The sequence below is a fragment of the Tachyglossus aculeatus genome, chromosome 9 (assembly GCF_015852505.1).
Source record: "Tachyglossus aculeatus isolate mTacAcu1 chromosome 9, mTacAcu1.pri, whole genome shotgun sequence".
In the NCBI taxonomy this organism is placed as follows: Eukaryota; Metazoa; Chordata; class Mammalia; order Monotremata; family Tachyglossidae; genus Tachyglossus; species Tachyglossus aculeatus.
The window spans coordinates 18,791,736-18,808,611 of NC_052074.1; the positions used below are offsets into that span (position 1 = coordinate 18,791,736).

At 40.1% G+C, this 16,876-nt stretch overlaps 1 protein-coding gene across 3 annotated transcripts in view; it reads right to left on the reverse strand.

The window, feature by feature from the left end:
- TASP1 (taspase 1) overlaps positions 1 to 16,876 on the reverse strand; it is a 129,817-nt gene that overhangs the window by 19,475 nt on the left and 93,466 nt on the right. For all 3 annotated transcript variants that reach the window (XM_038751612.1, XM_038751613.1, XM_038751610.1), the window contains exon 12: positions 10,662 to 10,772. In XM_038751612.1, the coding sequence (XP_038607540.1) occupies positions 10,662 to 10,772 (111 nt within the window). The remainder of the gene's footprint in view (positions 1 to 10,661; positions 10,773 to 16,876) is intronic.

Here is a 16,876-nt window from a genome sequence, read left to right on the forward strand (position 1 = left end):
AATGATATAGTGTGGTCATATGCATAATGTACTTTGACTGCTGTGGTTTGCTCTTCTGGGAGCGGTCTCTTTCTCCTGATTTTCCCTGGACTGAGGGGCAAAGATATCTGCTCCAGGGGTGCTGATGCAGTGGAATCAACACTCCCAATCCCATTTGCTGGCCCTGAGGGGAGTTGTGGGGGTGGAAGAAATATCCCAAGAGAGGAGATGTGTAAAAAAGGTTGGATGGGGAAGGATACAAACACACTCTAAATAATGGTTCTTCCAGGCTCGACGCTTCCCTGACAAAAGCCCTGGGCAGGCTGCCGACTTCCATGGAACTTATAATTCTTTCAAATTTCTAGTTTTACATTATCATCTGCAGCAGTCACACTTAGTATCAGGATGATATGCATGCATGGGGCAACAGAAGGTTTGATGGAGAGAGTTAAAAGGTAATTTCCTAGTTCCTTGTTAAAACCACAGTTCACTTATGCCACAATGCAGGGATGACCAAGCCTCATTAACAGAAGTACCAGGAAATAAGGAGCACAATATGACAGAGCAGCGGATGAAAAAGAAACTGTTTAACCTGAAAGAGTTTGTGGGGATTGGGGAGGGGAAGAGGGTAGAAGTGCTCAGGAGCAATGACACCCGTGAATACGAGAAAGCAGAGCTGGGGTGGGAGCCTATGTGGGTGGTTTGAGTTTTTTTCTAATGGTCTTTTTTAAGCGCTGGGTGCCAGGCACTGTACTAAGCACTGGGTTAGATAAAAACAGTCAGGTTAGGACAAGATCATTGGGGTTGCCACTGCAGGACCTGGAGTAACAGCACCCCACAGCCCACTGCCACCCAGGTAAATAATAAAGATTTGATAATAATAGATTTGATACCCAAATCTACATATCCAGTCCTGACCTCTCTTCCTCTCAGCACTTTTGCAACTCCTCCTGCCTTCAAGACATCTCTACTTGGATGTCCTCCTGTCACCTCAAGCTAAACATGTCCAAAACAGACCTCTTTATCTTCCCACCCAAACCCTGTACTCCCTGACTTTCCCCCACTGTAGATGGCACCACCATCTTTCTTGTCTCACAAGCCTGTAACCTTCGCATTTACCTTGATTCCTCTCTCTCATTCAACCCACATATTCAATCCATCACTAAATCCTGTCGGTTCGACCTTCACAACATCTCCAAAATCCGCCCTTTCCTCTCCATTCAAACTGCTACCATGTTAGTAAATTGCTCAATTCATTCCGCCTGGATTACTGCATCAGCCTCCTTGCTGATCTCCCAGCCTCCCCGTCTTTCCCCACTCCAGTCCATACTTCACTCTGCTACCAGAATAATTTTTCTACAAAAACATTCAGGACATGTTTCCCCACTCCTCAAAAAACTCCAGCAGTTGCCCATCCACCACAGCATCAAACAAAAACTCCTCACCATTGGCTTCAAAGCACCGAATCACCTTGCCCCCTCCTTCCTCACCTCGCTATCTCCTACTACCGCCCAGACCACACACTTTGGTCCTCTAATATGCTAACCTCCTCACTGTGCCTCGATCTCGTCTATCTCGCCGCTGACCCCTTGTCCACGTCCTGCCTCTGGCCTGGAACACCTTCCCTCCTCAAATCTCCCCCACTTCAGAGCCTTACTGAAAGCACAGCTTCTCCAAAAGGCCTTCCCTAAGCCTCCTTTCCTCCTCTTCCACTCCCTTCTGAGAAGCCCTGACTTGTTCTCTTTGTTCATTTCCCCGCCCACCCCCACAGCACTTATGTACATATCTGTAACAATTATATTAATGTCTGTCTCCACCCCTCTAGACTGTAAACTCGTTGTGGGCAGGGAATGTATCTACTTATTGTTGTATTGTACTTTCCCAAGCACCTAGTACAGTGCTCTGCACATAGTAAGTGCTCAATAAATATGATTGAATGAATGAAGAACAAAGCACATATGCGTAGACTACAAAGCAAGTGAAGAAGAGCCGCAGTTTGACATCCCCTGCCATATGACAATTAGCATTCTTAGGCACACATCCCTTGGAGAGGGCCTGCTGCATAAGGAAAAAGTTATTTTGTTAGTCATCAGCTCCACTGGTTATACATTATCTTTCATATTATGATTTCTAGTAAATTAACCTAAATTGCATGCCTCTTCATCAAAACCTGGCTATTGCACCATTTCTACACTCCATTTAATAATATTTCCGGCTTTAAGGCAGGTTATCATGTTTACTTATTCTATTGTACTCTCCCAACACTTAGTACAATGCTCTCCAAACTGTAGATGCTCTATGAATGATTTTTCTCTGTCCTTAAAATGTTATATTTTAACAAAGGGCGGAGTACAATTTGACATATGTCTATTTCCTTTGAACAATGACCGCTAAAAACGTTTACCCAATGCATAAGGCCTCCTCTTCAAAACACAATTAAAAATGATTCATCTGGTTAACAGTAAGATGCCTTGAGAAGCAGCATGGCTGAGAAGCAGCATTGCTTAGTGGAAAGAGCACGGGCTTGAGAGTCAGAGGTCGTGGGTTTTAATTCCGACTTCCACTTGTCAGCTGTGTGACCTTGGGCAAGTCACTTAACTTTTCTGTGTCTCAGTTTCCTCATCTGTAAAATGGGGATGAAGACTGTGAGCCCCATGTTGGGACAACCTGATTACCTTGTCTCTACTCCGGCGCTTAGAACAGTGCTTGGCACATAGTAAGCGCTTAAGAAGTACCAACATTATTATTACCTGATAAGAAAACTAAGAGCAAGTCAAGACTGTGTAAAAACACAATCAAAAGTTCTACTTCATTATGCTGCTGAGTGAAGTATCTATAAGCATGCCATATTTGTCTCTTGTCTTCAATCTTTTGCTCTCACTCTCCCTCCTGACTGGAACTCTTTCTCCCTTCAAATCCAACAAAGCACCAGCCTCCCCCATCTTCAAATACTAAAATAACATCTTCAAAAAGCCTTCCCTGACTAATCTCTCATCTCCTCACTCCATTGTCCTTCCCTTCTGTGTCATTTAAGGACTTCGGTATTCACCCCTGGCATATTCTCCATCACAGCCCCTACCTTCATATCCTTGTTGCTTTAATATCTGTTTTACCCACTGCATTTTAAGACTCTGAGGGCAGGGATCATGTCTACCAACACTATTGTACTGTACTCTCTAGATGCTCAGTACAGTGTTAAAAAATATCATTGACTGATTTGGGATTCTTCATGTGGTTAACATTTAAAATGAACTTTTCTTCATCATGATTAGAGTAACTTCACTAAATTTGCTTTCTACATGGGACTTTACTCTGGACTTTCAGAAGATGATTCCACCTGCTTTGGCTAGCCATTTTAAACTATGTTCATGGGGGGAAAAAAGGTTCCTTTCAATGGCTGCAACCAAAACTTCTCCATTCAAATGGATCCTACACTCTGGCTGGAGAGAAAACCTCTCAGTCTCCTGCTGATTTTTCTTTAATGTAGTACTCCAACTGTTAACCATCCCCAGCTGCACTGGCTCCCTTGCTCACTTAAACTTCTCTGTTTCGCCCTCTCATCCCAGAATTTCTTGCAGGAAAATAGGGCTTCAAAATCAGAACCTTCTTGAATGGGATGTTGCCAAACCAGCTGAGGCTCCTTAAGCCTTAGGTTGGATTGTACACTCTATAACATTTAGCATCATGTGGGGATTGCTGCTCATTGCATATAAAAATTCAGTTCTTTTTTAATCATAAAGAATAAATCAAACAAATAAAAAGCTAGATTACCTGCATGACGGTCTCCTTGAAGTCTTTAGAATCTCCTCAACATAACTGTTGAAGTTTTCTCAACTTTTTTTAAAATAAAAAGTTATCATAATTTACTACTTTCACATGGCCATATCTTTTAACATGCCTTCCAATTAAACACAATGAAATTGGGAGGATTCATATGATACCAATCTCATTTCTCATAAAGTAACTTCCAGTTGGCTTGTCTTGCTTAACATTTTCATTAAGAGAGATAGGGACTGGGCAGAAATATTCCATTTATTTTTTTCTAATCAAGAAAAGAGAACTTTCAAAATAGTAACCTTAAGGAAATCCCTGAGGGTCAAGTAAAACTGTAGAACATCCGTAGAGAATGAAGGTAGCCAAGAAAGTCTTTTGGAGCATGTACATGGGCTATGCTTTTTTGTCACACTATATTCCTTTGTGTTTTTGAGCTATCATGATGGAAGTTCTAACCCTTATACAATATTACTTCAATACAAGTCTCTGTGATTACAAATTCCATATACAGGCCACTTTGTATATGAAGAATTACTTCCTTTTATTTATTTTAACTTACCACCTTTCAAGCTTCAGTGAAGGCCCCCTTTTCCTGCGGATGTGGGATTTTGTTGAACATAATAACTCCATGGTTGCTCTGCCTGGATCCTTCAATGTTTTGGTTTTTTTTTTTTAACTCAGTTATATCAACTCTCATCTTGGATCTTTTCAGGTTGAAGATTTCTAAATCTATCCATCTGCTCTCATAAGGAAGCTTCTCCAATCCCTTAATTATCTTGACTGCCCTTATCTTTACTGTTCACCAGCTCTATTATGTCCTTGTTAAGATGATTTTTCTCTAAGTGTATGACCTTGAACTTGATTACACTGATTACAGAGAAACCCAACTATTTACAGTTCTCCATCTGAAAAGTAGCTTCTTACCAATATCATTTATCCATTTTCTTAAAACATAACATGCCCTAAAATTGCAACATTACTCACTTTATGAAAAGTTTTCTCTGTGTGTGTGTGTGTGTGTGTGTGTGTGTGCGCACGCGCGTATGTTTGTTTAGTGGATATACATCTACTGGTTCCTCTACCAACATCCTAGCTGATCCCTTCAAAGAACTCCAGAAAATAAACGGGGTACAATTTTTCCTTACAGAAACTGTGTTGTTTCTTCCCTCCCAGTAGATTATGCTTTCCTAAGTGCTGACGGATCCTAAATTTAATTATCTACTCTACTAATTTGCCAAGAATACAAGTGGTATTTATTGGTCTATAATTCCCAGGATCACATCTAGAACCCTTTCTATAGACGGAGAAGCAGCATGGTGTGGTGGATAGGGAACGGCCCTGGGAATCAGAAGGCCGAGGGTTCTAATCCCAGCTCCACCACTTGTCTACTGTGTAACCTTGGGCAAATTACTTTATTTCTCTGGGCCTCAGTTCCCTCATCTGTAAAACGGGGATTGAGACTGTGAACCCCACGTGGGACAGGGACTGTGTCCAACCCGATTTATTTGTATCTACCCCAGCACTTAGTACAGTGAATGGCATATACTAAGCATTTAACAAATGCCATAATTCTTCTTATTATTAGATGGGTAATACCATGGCAACATACCATTTCTCTAAATACAGTAGCTATTGATAGTAATGATAATGATAGGCTATGTACTCGTTTTTGAAGAAATTCAGGATATAGCCAGTCCTCCAGTTGCATTAAGAACCTCTTCCTAATGCAAACACTCACTATCACAGTACTCGCTCATTTCCATACCAACATGTGCACGTGATCAAACAGTTTCTTCCATGACAGGGCACACTAAGACTCAAACAGGCTCATGTTGTTGGAAGAACATTCCCTAATACCCTAATAACGCTGTGGAAAAACAAAATGAAACAAAAATATTGAAAATATGCATTGTGGCAGGACTGAGTGTATTTGCCTTGATTACAGGAATTCCGTGGTGAAAGCTTCCTGAGCGGTCAGGAGTCTGAACAATAAGTAGACTCTAGACTGTAAACTCATTATGCATAGGGATTGTACCTGCTAATCCTGTTGTACTGTACTCTCCCAAGTGCTCAATTCAGTGCTCTGCACATAGTAATAGCACTGAGTGTTACTATGCACTCAATAAATACAATTGATTGATAGATAATACTGGAGGGTGCTGGCAGCTTTGGCCTTCCTTCACGCACACCTCTGCCAGCTCTGAGAACTGGGGGACAAGAAAAAAGACTTCAATATTCCCAGTGAGGGCACGATGATGTCGAGATTCCTGATGGTCTGGAAAGTTCAGGTGTGGAACTAGGGATATGTGTGTCAATAATAACAATAATAATAATAGTAATAATGATTATGGTATTTGTTAAACACTTACTATGTGCCAAACACTGTTCTAAACACTGGGGCAGATATAAGTTAATCAAGTTGGACAGTCCCTGTCCCACATGAGACTCCCACTCTTAATCCCCATTTTACCGATGAGGTAATTGATGCACAGGGAAGTTAAGTGACTTGCCCAAAGTCACACAGCAGACAAGTGGCCAAGACAAGAGTAGAACCCTGGTCCTTCTGGCTCCCAGGCAGACTGTGCTCTATCCACTAAGCCACGCTGCTTTACAGGGTGAAGCTTGCCCTGTGTCCAGTGATCACTTCAGCAGACATTTCTACTGAAAAATTAAATTGTAAATAACACCAATTCCTCACCCTAATCATTAATTCATTATATGATCTTGGGCAAGTTACTTTCAGCATCCTGATTCACTTTCAAGTTAAAACGAAGACCCCTTGGGGCTGCTGTGAAAATGATGAAAATGATACAATACTTAGCAAACACAAGTGTCACAGGGATGTTAAATCACCACCCCCATCCCCTTCTGAGGATACCATTTCATTTTCATGGTTTATTTCTTCCCATTTCCTCTGCTCCCTCTCAGTCTACCACTTCTCCAGTCCCTAAGAAAGATTAAACTTTTTTAAAAGCTACTTTGTAGTTTATAAAAACCTCTAACTGGCTAAACTTTAATCCAATGCAAATGAAGACTAAAATACATAACCACAAAATCTTGAAAATGGGCTGTACTATGTAATGGAAATGACTGATACTACTGAGTGCCACTAGAATGTATCTCCTTTGAAGTACATGTGTTTATAAACGCTCGCCAAAATTTTAATGCCAGTAAAACCAAAAGGCGGTTTGGAATTTTTACTTACAGTAAAATGACCTTTTATCTTTTAATGTTCCAGGAAGCATCATTTTGACCGAACATTTTTTATTTTGAAACCACAAAATGTTTTGGTAACAGCAACAAAAGATATGAGAGACTTTATTTCTTGGAGAGGAAAGGGGCACTATGGATATATTATTTTTTACCACATTGCAAAAGCAGTAACTTCCTAATTATAAAAGTCCCCTTTTAAAAAAAAATCAATATTTGGGTATCAAAAAAGATAATCAATAGATCACAGAACTGCTAAGTATGTTACTTGAAACTTCATCTTTCAGCAGAAATTTCAAGTATGAAATAATACACATTTCTACTTTGCAGAAAATAGTTTAATGTTCTGCTTTCAGTACATTCCTTTTCTTAGATGACCTTTAATATGCTGGCTGCAAAACAAGAAAAACTGTGATTTTTTTCATACTTTAAAAATTTAGCCCCCTGTTTTAATGACTCTAGCATAAAGCTTAAGAGTAGGAATGGAGATAATGTTGTGTTTACAATGTTGAGTGATGGCCAAACCATTCTGTGCTTTCTATCTAGAGTGTATTGCTTTCCATCTCTAATTCCTTACACTTATCCTATTTTATTTTTTCCAAACTGTCAATAACCAACTAAAGAATAATGTGGAGCTATTTCTCAATGTTTGCTTACTCCACAGAGCTTAGTCAAGCAATGAGCTCCCAAACTGGGTTCAGCTATAAGAAACCCAGAAAAGGACCAGAATGGGTCTAGGTGGAGAGATTACAAATATTTCCATATAATTATATTTGTATCAGCACTCACTAAATGCATCAAATCGCAAGCTCAAATTAGAGTGAACTCATTCTTGTACTCCTGGGCAAATTCTATGCCTTGGTTCAAATGTTTAATAATCACACTATGCATGGTTGTTCCTATAAAGTACTTTCGGAGAGGCCTGGAAAACACATGTAAAGTATGTGATATTACTGCAGCAGGTAAGTATATTGTTTTCTCTTAGAGGTAAGGGAAATTAAATTGTTTTCAGTTGTTTCAATTTCTTGGAAGGCATTTGTTTTGTTTCAAAACAATGATTCTTCAACCTGTGAGTTATCAGTTTCTCATTTCTGGGGGATGAGCTCTCTTTAAAATGACTGTCCTGTTTTCTTAACTAATGAGTACTGACATAGCATTTGAGGAATGGCAGCAGAATTCTCCTATATAGTTAAGCAATAAGTAAGTGTGGCCTCTAACATCACCTTTATTCAAGCTGGTCCTTTTCTTCCACACAGCCACACAAATTCCATTGGGAATTTGCTGTCACTGGGCTTTCAAGGATGTTTGTGAGCCTAAAACTCCAGTTACATTTGGGACCTGATAAAACTGAGTCATCTATGACAGAATTGAAAACTGGAAATTTATTTCAAATGAGGACTGCATGATGTGTGGTATTCAGGGGTGAAACAAAAAGCACTCTGGCCTAATCCTCCTAGACCACCTGGCTGTTTCTGACACCGTGGACCACTCCCTTCTACTTAAAATACTTTTGGTACTCAGTTTGCCAACACAGCACTAACCTGCTTCCCCTCCTATCTCTCTCACCTCTCCTCCTTAGTTTTCTTTGCTGGCTCTTTTTCTGCCTCACACAGCCTATCAGTGACCCCAGAAGACTCTGTTCAGGGTCCCCTATTCATCTCTCTTTATACATCCACTCTCTCAGGGAACTCATCCACTCACTCTATGCAGACAAGTCCAAATCTAACTTTCTAGCCTTGACTTCTCAGCTAACCCAAATCCTTATATCTCCTCTTGCCTCCTAGACATCACCACTTGGATATCTCCCCAGCAGCTCCAACTTCATAGGCCTAAAAACCAAACTAAGCAATTTCCCTCCTAACTTTCCTATCTCGGTCAGTAAAACCACCATTGCCCTGTTCCTGAAGCCTGTAACCCTGGCATCATCCTTGACTACTCACTTCTGCCTCATCTCCCTGCTCCTCCTCTTCCTCTCCATCCAAACAGCTGCCACTCTAGTAGTACAAGATCTGATCAGAGAGCAGCTATATTACTGTATCAGCCCCTTCATGTCTCCCCACACATCTTTCTGTTCCTCCAAACCCTTTCACTGATCCCCCATGTGCCAAGCAAAAAGTCCTTGCAATTGCTTAAGGGGTATCCTCAACCCTCTACTCCTCTCCCACATCTTTTCTCTAAACTAGAACTCTTTCTTCCCCCATATATGACAGACCAACACTGTCACAACTTTCAAAGCCTTATTAAAATCACACCTCCAAGTGGCCTTTCCCTATTAAGCAATCTTTTCCTCTATTCCTTTGCCCATATACAACACCTGTGCACTTGGAATTGTACCCTTTATTCACCCCACCCTCAGCCCCATAGCACTCTCAATTATACTGTTCTCTTCCAAGCACTTAATACAGTTCTCTGCAAACAGTAGGTACCCAATAAATACAACTGATTGCTTAAACACTCAGCCACCCTCAGCCCCGCAGCACAAGCATCTTACAGTTTAGATGGGGAGCCTGACATTAGCATTAATAGATTATGGATACGTACATAAGTACCGTGGGGCTGAGGGTGGGGTGAGCAAAGTGTGCAAATCCAAGTTCAGGGGTGACGCAGAAGGGAGTGGGAGAAGAGGAAATGAATGCTTTGTCAGGGAAAATTTCTTGGAGGAGATGTCCTTTTAATAAGGCTTTAAAGGTGGGGAGAGTGATTCTCTGACAGATATGAAGAGGGAGGGAGTTCCAGGCCAGAGGTCAGACTGGGGCAAGATGTTGTCAGCAAGATGGATGAACTCGAGGTAGAGAGAACAGATTCGCATTAGAGGAGTATGAAGTGAGCAGGCTGGGTTGTAGTAAGAAATTAGAGATGGGATGTAGGAGGGGGCAAGGTGATTGAGTGCTTTAAAACCAATGGTAAGGAGTTTCCAGAGGATCTGGAAGCAGTGTGGCTCAATGGGCAGAGCATGGGCTTGGGAGTCGGAGGTCATGGGTTCTAATCCCGGCTCTGCCACTTGTCAGCTGTGTGTCTTTAGGCAAGTCACTTAACTATTCTCTGCCTCAGTTCCCTCATCTGTAAAATGGGAACTAAGACTGTAGGCCCCACGTGGGACAACCTTGATTACCTTGTATCCCCTCAGCGGCTTAGAACAGTGCTTGGCACATAGTAAGCGCTTAACAAATACCAACATTATTATTACTACTATTATTATTATTATTATTAATCAGATGAGGTACTTGAGGCCCAGAGATGTTAAGTGACTTGCCCAAGGTCACACAGCAGACAAGTGGTGAAGGAGGGATTAGAACCCAGGTCTTTCTGACTTGCAGGCCCCTGCCCTATCCACTAGGCCACGATGGACATCTGTACATATTCCCTTAACATATCCAACTATTTAAGCATTATATCTCCTTATCTCAATGACTTCTTCACCCTGTCTGTAAATCATCTGTGTCTGTCTCCCCAGCTATACTGTAAATTCCAGGATGGATCAAGTACACTGTTTTATTCTCCCAAGCACTCAGTACAATACTCTGCACACAGAAGGCACTCAGTAAATGCTAATGATTGATTCATTGACTGAAGGGGAAATCAGTCACTCTGGTTCATGTTGAAACTTTATTGTAGTGTTCTATTAACTGCCCACTTTGCGACTAACTTCTCAGATCACCTAAACAAACACAGGCCTATAGAAGAAAATGTCATCTTACCTAGAAGGGTCTGCTTATCTTGTAAAGAGTCAGGCTCCGTAGAACACCTACAAGATCGAAGAACTATCACTCCTCCAAGCACACCATCTTCACTGGCTAGGAAAGGTGAACCTGGATAAAATTGATAAGCTGGTTATTTTTCTATAGAAGAGCTTACTTTTGCTTTCAACTTTATAACAAACAGAAGCAACTGCCAAAAATATGAATAACATCTCCATGCATGTCTACTTTATTTTCTGATGATGACTATCATTGTTTGCGATGGGCAAATCTTGTATTGGCTTGACGGTACAGACAGCAGATCTTGGCACACTTGTCTGTTTGGCAAAGACAATAGGAAGACCTGCCAAGAAAACTTTAGTGAGAGCTAAATATGCATTACAGAACTCAGAGTGGAATTGGAAATACCACCAGATTAAATGACAAAAAACAAATACAAAAAAACAAACTAAATGACTGCCTTTGATCATTTTTAAGGATCACTTATCTGCCTCTCTCTGCTGTGAAGAGTACACTGCCAAATCCTTGAATTTACTACCTTAGATTGAATTTTAAACAAGTCGTAGGCTTCGTTACAAATATAAAAAATGATCTCTGTGGTTTGGGCAAATGAGTATGAAATTGGGTTTCTATTATTGAGAGCCTGGCAGTTTGAGATGCATGGGCCTCCTAGAGAAGATCTCACACACTGAACCATTGTGGGCATTTCAAAAACATACTTCATATATAAAACCCCTCATTTTCCTCCCCAAACATCCTACTAGAGCATCTGGCATGGTGACAGAACACATGGGGAACAAATGCAAAATCTACCAAAAGCAATCAAAAACAGTAGTAATACATCTGAATTTTCAGTATAACATGGACAAAAAAAAAAAAATAGACCTTTTTTCCAAACTGCATCCAGTAAATAGCCTCTGTCTAAAGAAAGTAACTTTCTTTAACCTTGCAAGACTACATTAGGCTGTATTACACCAACAGTGGAAAACATGAAATGAAACTAACTTGAATACTATTAAGTCCCTCAAAAAAAGTTCTCCAACTGATATAAAGTGAACTGCATAATCCAAGACAAATGCAAAGAAACATTACTTTAAAACATTACTCATTCAACAAAATCTTTATAACAGTTCAGTTCAATATTCCTATGTCAAAATGTGGGGTAGTTATTGTTTTCCCAGACAAGTTGATGTAATTGTTTTCCAGTCAGATGTGGAAACAAGGTTACTTTTTAGAGTGACTTAAGAGACCATTCTATTTCAAGCACATGTAGAATTTCGTGATGTGACTTGGAGATGAAGTTCAGGAAGAAGTTGGCCTTCGGGATGCTGAACACAATATGAAAGGCAAAGTGAAAAATCTGATCAAAGCTTTGCATGTTGAGGCTAGAATAGTCACAGGGCAGTCATGCCAGTCCCAGAAGCCTTTAGTTTTTTTAAAGTAAGGATCAAGTTTAAAATTTTGAGTGCCGAATTTTCCCACCCTGAGGATAGAACTCTTTTGAGGTCAGAACCGTATCAAATTTATTTCTTTGTCATCTTCCAAGCTCAAGCCCCTCTCGGCAGGGTTTTGTACAAAACAGGTGCTCATTGGGTAGGGAAGCCAGAACCATCCTGCCTGGTATTCCGAAAAGGTATATATGAAAGCTTATGAGGTGTACGATGGAAGTCTAGAACCACTGAGATATTCCAGCAGGCAGTGCCACCAGGAGCTCCACAATCAGAGATGGGATGTAAAAGTTGGAAGGCAATCCTCAGTAGCAGCTGGCCCAACTTTTGCTTCAGCTTCTCCTAGATTCTCGGCTCCAAGAGCCATGCAAGGCTAGCAGGCCAGAGCAACGATTGGCCAAGGAATTATGGTTACACTGCAATTTATTAAGCCCGCAATGTTTCCACAGTGCCACTAATATTTAACTCTTATATTTCAAGGCGCTCTCTTCAAAGTTTTACTGGTAAAGAAGCACAGGCTTAGAAAATATAAGTATCCTATTGAATTCAATACTTGGTAATTCCAAAGAGGACACCAACTCACTGCACTAAAGATCACCATGTTTCCAAGTTCTTCATATATATACATATATAAATATATAGATATATGGATTTATACACACAACATATATGTATATATTTACATGCATATGTATATTCTAGAAGCAGGTCTTTAAGGCAAATAAAGGAAGTTTCTATGTCATTTGCTTGATGGTGAAAATAAAGGAGTATTTTATCAAAAGTTGCACAGGACAAAAATGAGTTCTTCATTTGGCTCTCTTTGTGGGGAAGGGGGAGGTCAAGAGGGCCTCAAATCCCACCTTTTAGTTTTGAATTGCTCAAAGTCTCTGATAGGTTAGTAATCATCATACTTTATTCCACTTCCTCTTTCTCCTCCTTTGAAATATTCTTCCCATTTCATTCTCCTCATTCTATACCTCAGCCACCTGACCTTGCTGCTGCTTCTCCTTCCTCAAATCAATCATTCACTTCTATTGATTGAGTGCTTCTGTGTATTGATAGAGAAGCAGCTTGGCTTGGTGGAAAGAGCACGGGCTTGGGAGTCAGAGGCAGTGGGTTCTAATCCCGGCTCCTCGACTTGTCCGTTGTGTGACCTTGGGCAAGTCATTTCACTTCTCTGGGCCTAAGCTACCTCATCTGTAAAATGGGGATTAAGACTGTGAATCCCACTTGGGACAACCTGTTAAACTTGTATCTCCCTCAGCACTTAGAACAGTGCTTGGCACATAGTAAGTGCTTAAAAAAACACTATTATTATTATTATTATTATTACTAAGCATTTGGGAGAGTATAACACAATAATAACTGAAAGAAAGCGATCAGGTTGGTTGCTTTTTTTTGCAGGACTCATTTATGTCCAAAGTGTACACAGCTTGGTGCTGATAAACCACTATAATATCATAACTCAGCAGGGGATTGTCTCACTCTCTGTCTTTGTTCTCATGATAGCCAACCTCCTAGGTAGCTCTGTGGTTGGAAATACTCACTATTATTAGCACTAATCACAAATTTCCAAATGCAAATGTGTACTTCCATATTTAGATTTTTTTAGATTTTTTTTAGTAAATCAGGTGTAGGAAAGAGATCAGGTCTCCCTGTTTGAGGGAGGGCATCACCTTCTTGTATTGGGGGAGGTGGTGTGGGAGTCTGCTAATAGATCCAGTCTCCTTCCTACACAGAGGAATCCCACTAGATTGTAAATTCCATGAGGGCGGGGATCATGTCTGCCAACCCTATTTCAACATACTCTCTCAAGCTCTTAGCACAGTATTCTGCATACAGTGGGCACTCAATAAATGCCATTTACTGATTGATTGGTTATGTGCATATCCACAGTTTTTTCATTTATATTAATGTCTGCCTCCCCCTCTAGACTTTAAGCTTGTTGTGGGAAGGGGAAGTGTCAGTTATATTATTGTGTTGTACTCTACCAAATGCTTAGTAATAATAACAATAATAGTATTTTTTAAGCACTTACTATGTGCCAAGCACTGTTCTAAGTGCTGGGGGAGATACAAGTTTAGCAGGTTGTCCCAAGTGGGGCTCTGCTGTTCCTTACCTACCACGGTCTTCATCCTCTTGAGAGGCTGAAGGATGCCTGTAGACTAATGCTGTCCTATCCTGGTAGCTAAGCAGGTAGTGACAGAGAGAAACTGAAAATTTCTGTCATTCTTCTGTCATGAAACTTTCTCAGGTTAGTGCAAAAGGAGAATCTGTTGGACATTTCACACCACTCACTTTCCAAGTGAAACGAATTGGCCTTTTTGGTCAAGATATAAGCATTCTAGGTGACGAACCTGAAAGAGTGTCCCAAAATGATGCATTCAAGGGTATTTACTTATAAATTAGTTTCATTTGGACACACATGAAGTATGCTATTTCTGTCAATTCTTTCTAGTTATTCTGAGTGAGTAGACGTTTTGTTTATAAGACTGCAAGATACAATCTTTTCTTTCTTTGGCAGAGTTCTTAATCTTCCAATCCATCTTATCTGCTATAGGCCATAAACAATTTCCATATACGGTATTTCTAAACAAGAAAATTGTTTCCCGCATCCTCTATCCCAACAAAACTGTAGCAGTTGGACTACAAGTTGCCTGTGACTAAAATTAAAATATCCTGCATGGCAAAACATTTAGGTAGATGACTATTTCTTAGTCACCTAATTGAAAAAATATATGAAAGAGTAAATCCATCCAGTTTCCAAAAACATTAAGATGTTTTATTCAATGAGCAAACTTTTTTCTCATTTAACTTTTAGACTTCAGCTATACTAAAATAGCTTAGAGGTATATAAAATAGTCTTAAAGGAATGGTTTATGTGAACAATTCCATATGCCTCATCTAATGTATTGGGATGGTTATTATAGGACTCTGGCCTTCATATTGTTTAAAGATACTACCAGAAGCTTATTTTCTGAATTTGACTAATTATGGACACTGAAACAAATAAAATCTAAATACGGATGTACACATTTGCATTTGGAAATTTGTGATTAGTGCTAATAATAGTGAGTATTTCCAACCACAGAACTACCTAGGAGGTTGGCTATCATGAGAACAAAGACGGAGAGTAAGACAATCCCCTGCTGAGTTATGATGTTATAGTGGTTTATCAGCACCAAGCTGTGGATACTTTGGACATAAATGAGTCCTGCAAAAAAAAGCAAAAAACCCCAGCATGCCTTTGCAATATGATACACCTCCTCTCACCTACTCAGTTGATACATTCCAAGCTCCAATTTCAGAACCATCGTTCTCAACAGAGAATTTAAAAAATCTAACTCTCAAAAACTAGGGAGTACATAAACATATCAGTAGCGTAATAATTAGTAAAGAACATTGGAAACAGTTTAATTCAGGGTCAAGCAATGAAAGAGATATTACTTGACAAAAAGGAAGTCACCTCACTGTGACTTGCTAGTTTTATGGTTTGTGGAGTTCTCTGGATGAAAATATCCAGTGATGTGAGATAGGAACCATAAAACCAGTGATTAAAGGGGTCATCATGAATAAGTGAAACTTGAAATGAGAAATTTGTGATGGGCAAGGTTTCACTAAATCTGAATTAGCCTCAGGTCCAAGTGGATCAGATAATTGGCTTTCATCTATAAATAGGAGGGCTGTGATTTTATTGGAAATGAAAGAGATATTTGATCCACCATCCTCTGCATTTCACAGAGGTGGATGGGCCACCACTCGAGGTTCATGAGAAGCAGAAAGATATGGACTTAACTTTTTTTTGTAGAAAAAGATCTGGGCAGCAGCGTGAAGTATGGACCGGAGTAGGAAGAGTCAGGAGCCAGTGAGGTCAGCAAGGAGGCTGATGTAGTAACCAAAACAGGATATGATAAGTGCTTGGATTAACATGATATAAGTTGGGAAGGAGAGGAAAGAGTAGCTTTTGGCGATATTGTGCAAGTTGAACTGACAGGATATGGTAACAGACTGAATACGTGGGTTGAATAGGAGAGATGAGTCAGATAATGCCAAGGTCACGGGCTTGAGACAGAAAAAAATGGTGGTGCACATGCATAGCTTCTCATATGCACGGGTTCCTAAATAATTTATGATAATAAAGTAGGGCATATTATAGCAAGCAAATAGCCTAGTTAGTCACCTTTGGTATATTTTCTAAAGTGGTTGGCCAGTGGGCGAGAGATAAAGCCCAGCTAATGCTGAAAAAGATGGAAGATGTGGGGAGAAAGGTGGAAAGAGAGAAGGGGAAGTGACCGTGTGTGGGTGAGTTAATGGCTGAACCTACAGTTTGAATGTGCATTCAATTTTGTGATATTTTCAGTTACTCAGCTCACCTACTACATAGCTAAAGTAAAGCTAAAGGCTAGAAATACTGCCCTGAAGAGTTTCTAAACTCCAGGGAAACACACCGCACATAACTTGAGGGATATTTTAACTAAAGCAAGATATACACACAGAAATTTAACTGAACAATGTTGTTTTGATGGTAAATACCCTACGGGAACAATAGGAGTGCCAGTAATTCAAAATTTCCAGTTTTAAAGTTAAGTTTATTCATCAAAACCTGGGCTGAAGAAAAGGAGAAATGCTATTTTACCAATTAGGCTGGGAGCTTTCCAAGAACTGCTAAGCCCTTTGGCTGTTTCATTTTTATGGCAGTTAACACCAGAGCTCAGCAAACAAGGTGGGTTTTCAGCTTTTCAAACCAACTTTCCAACACACAAAGTT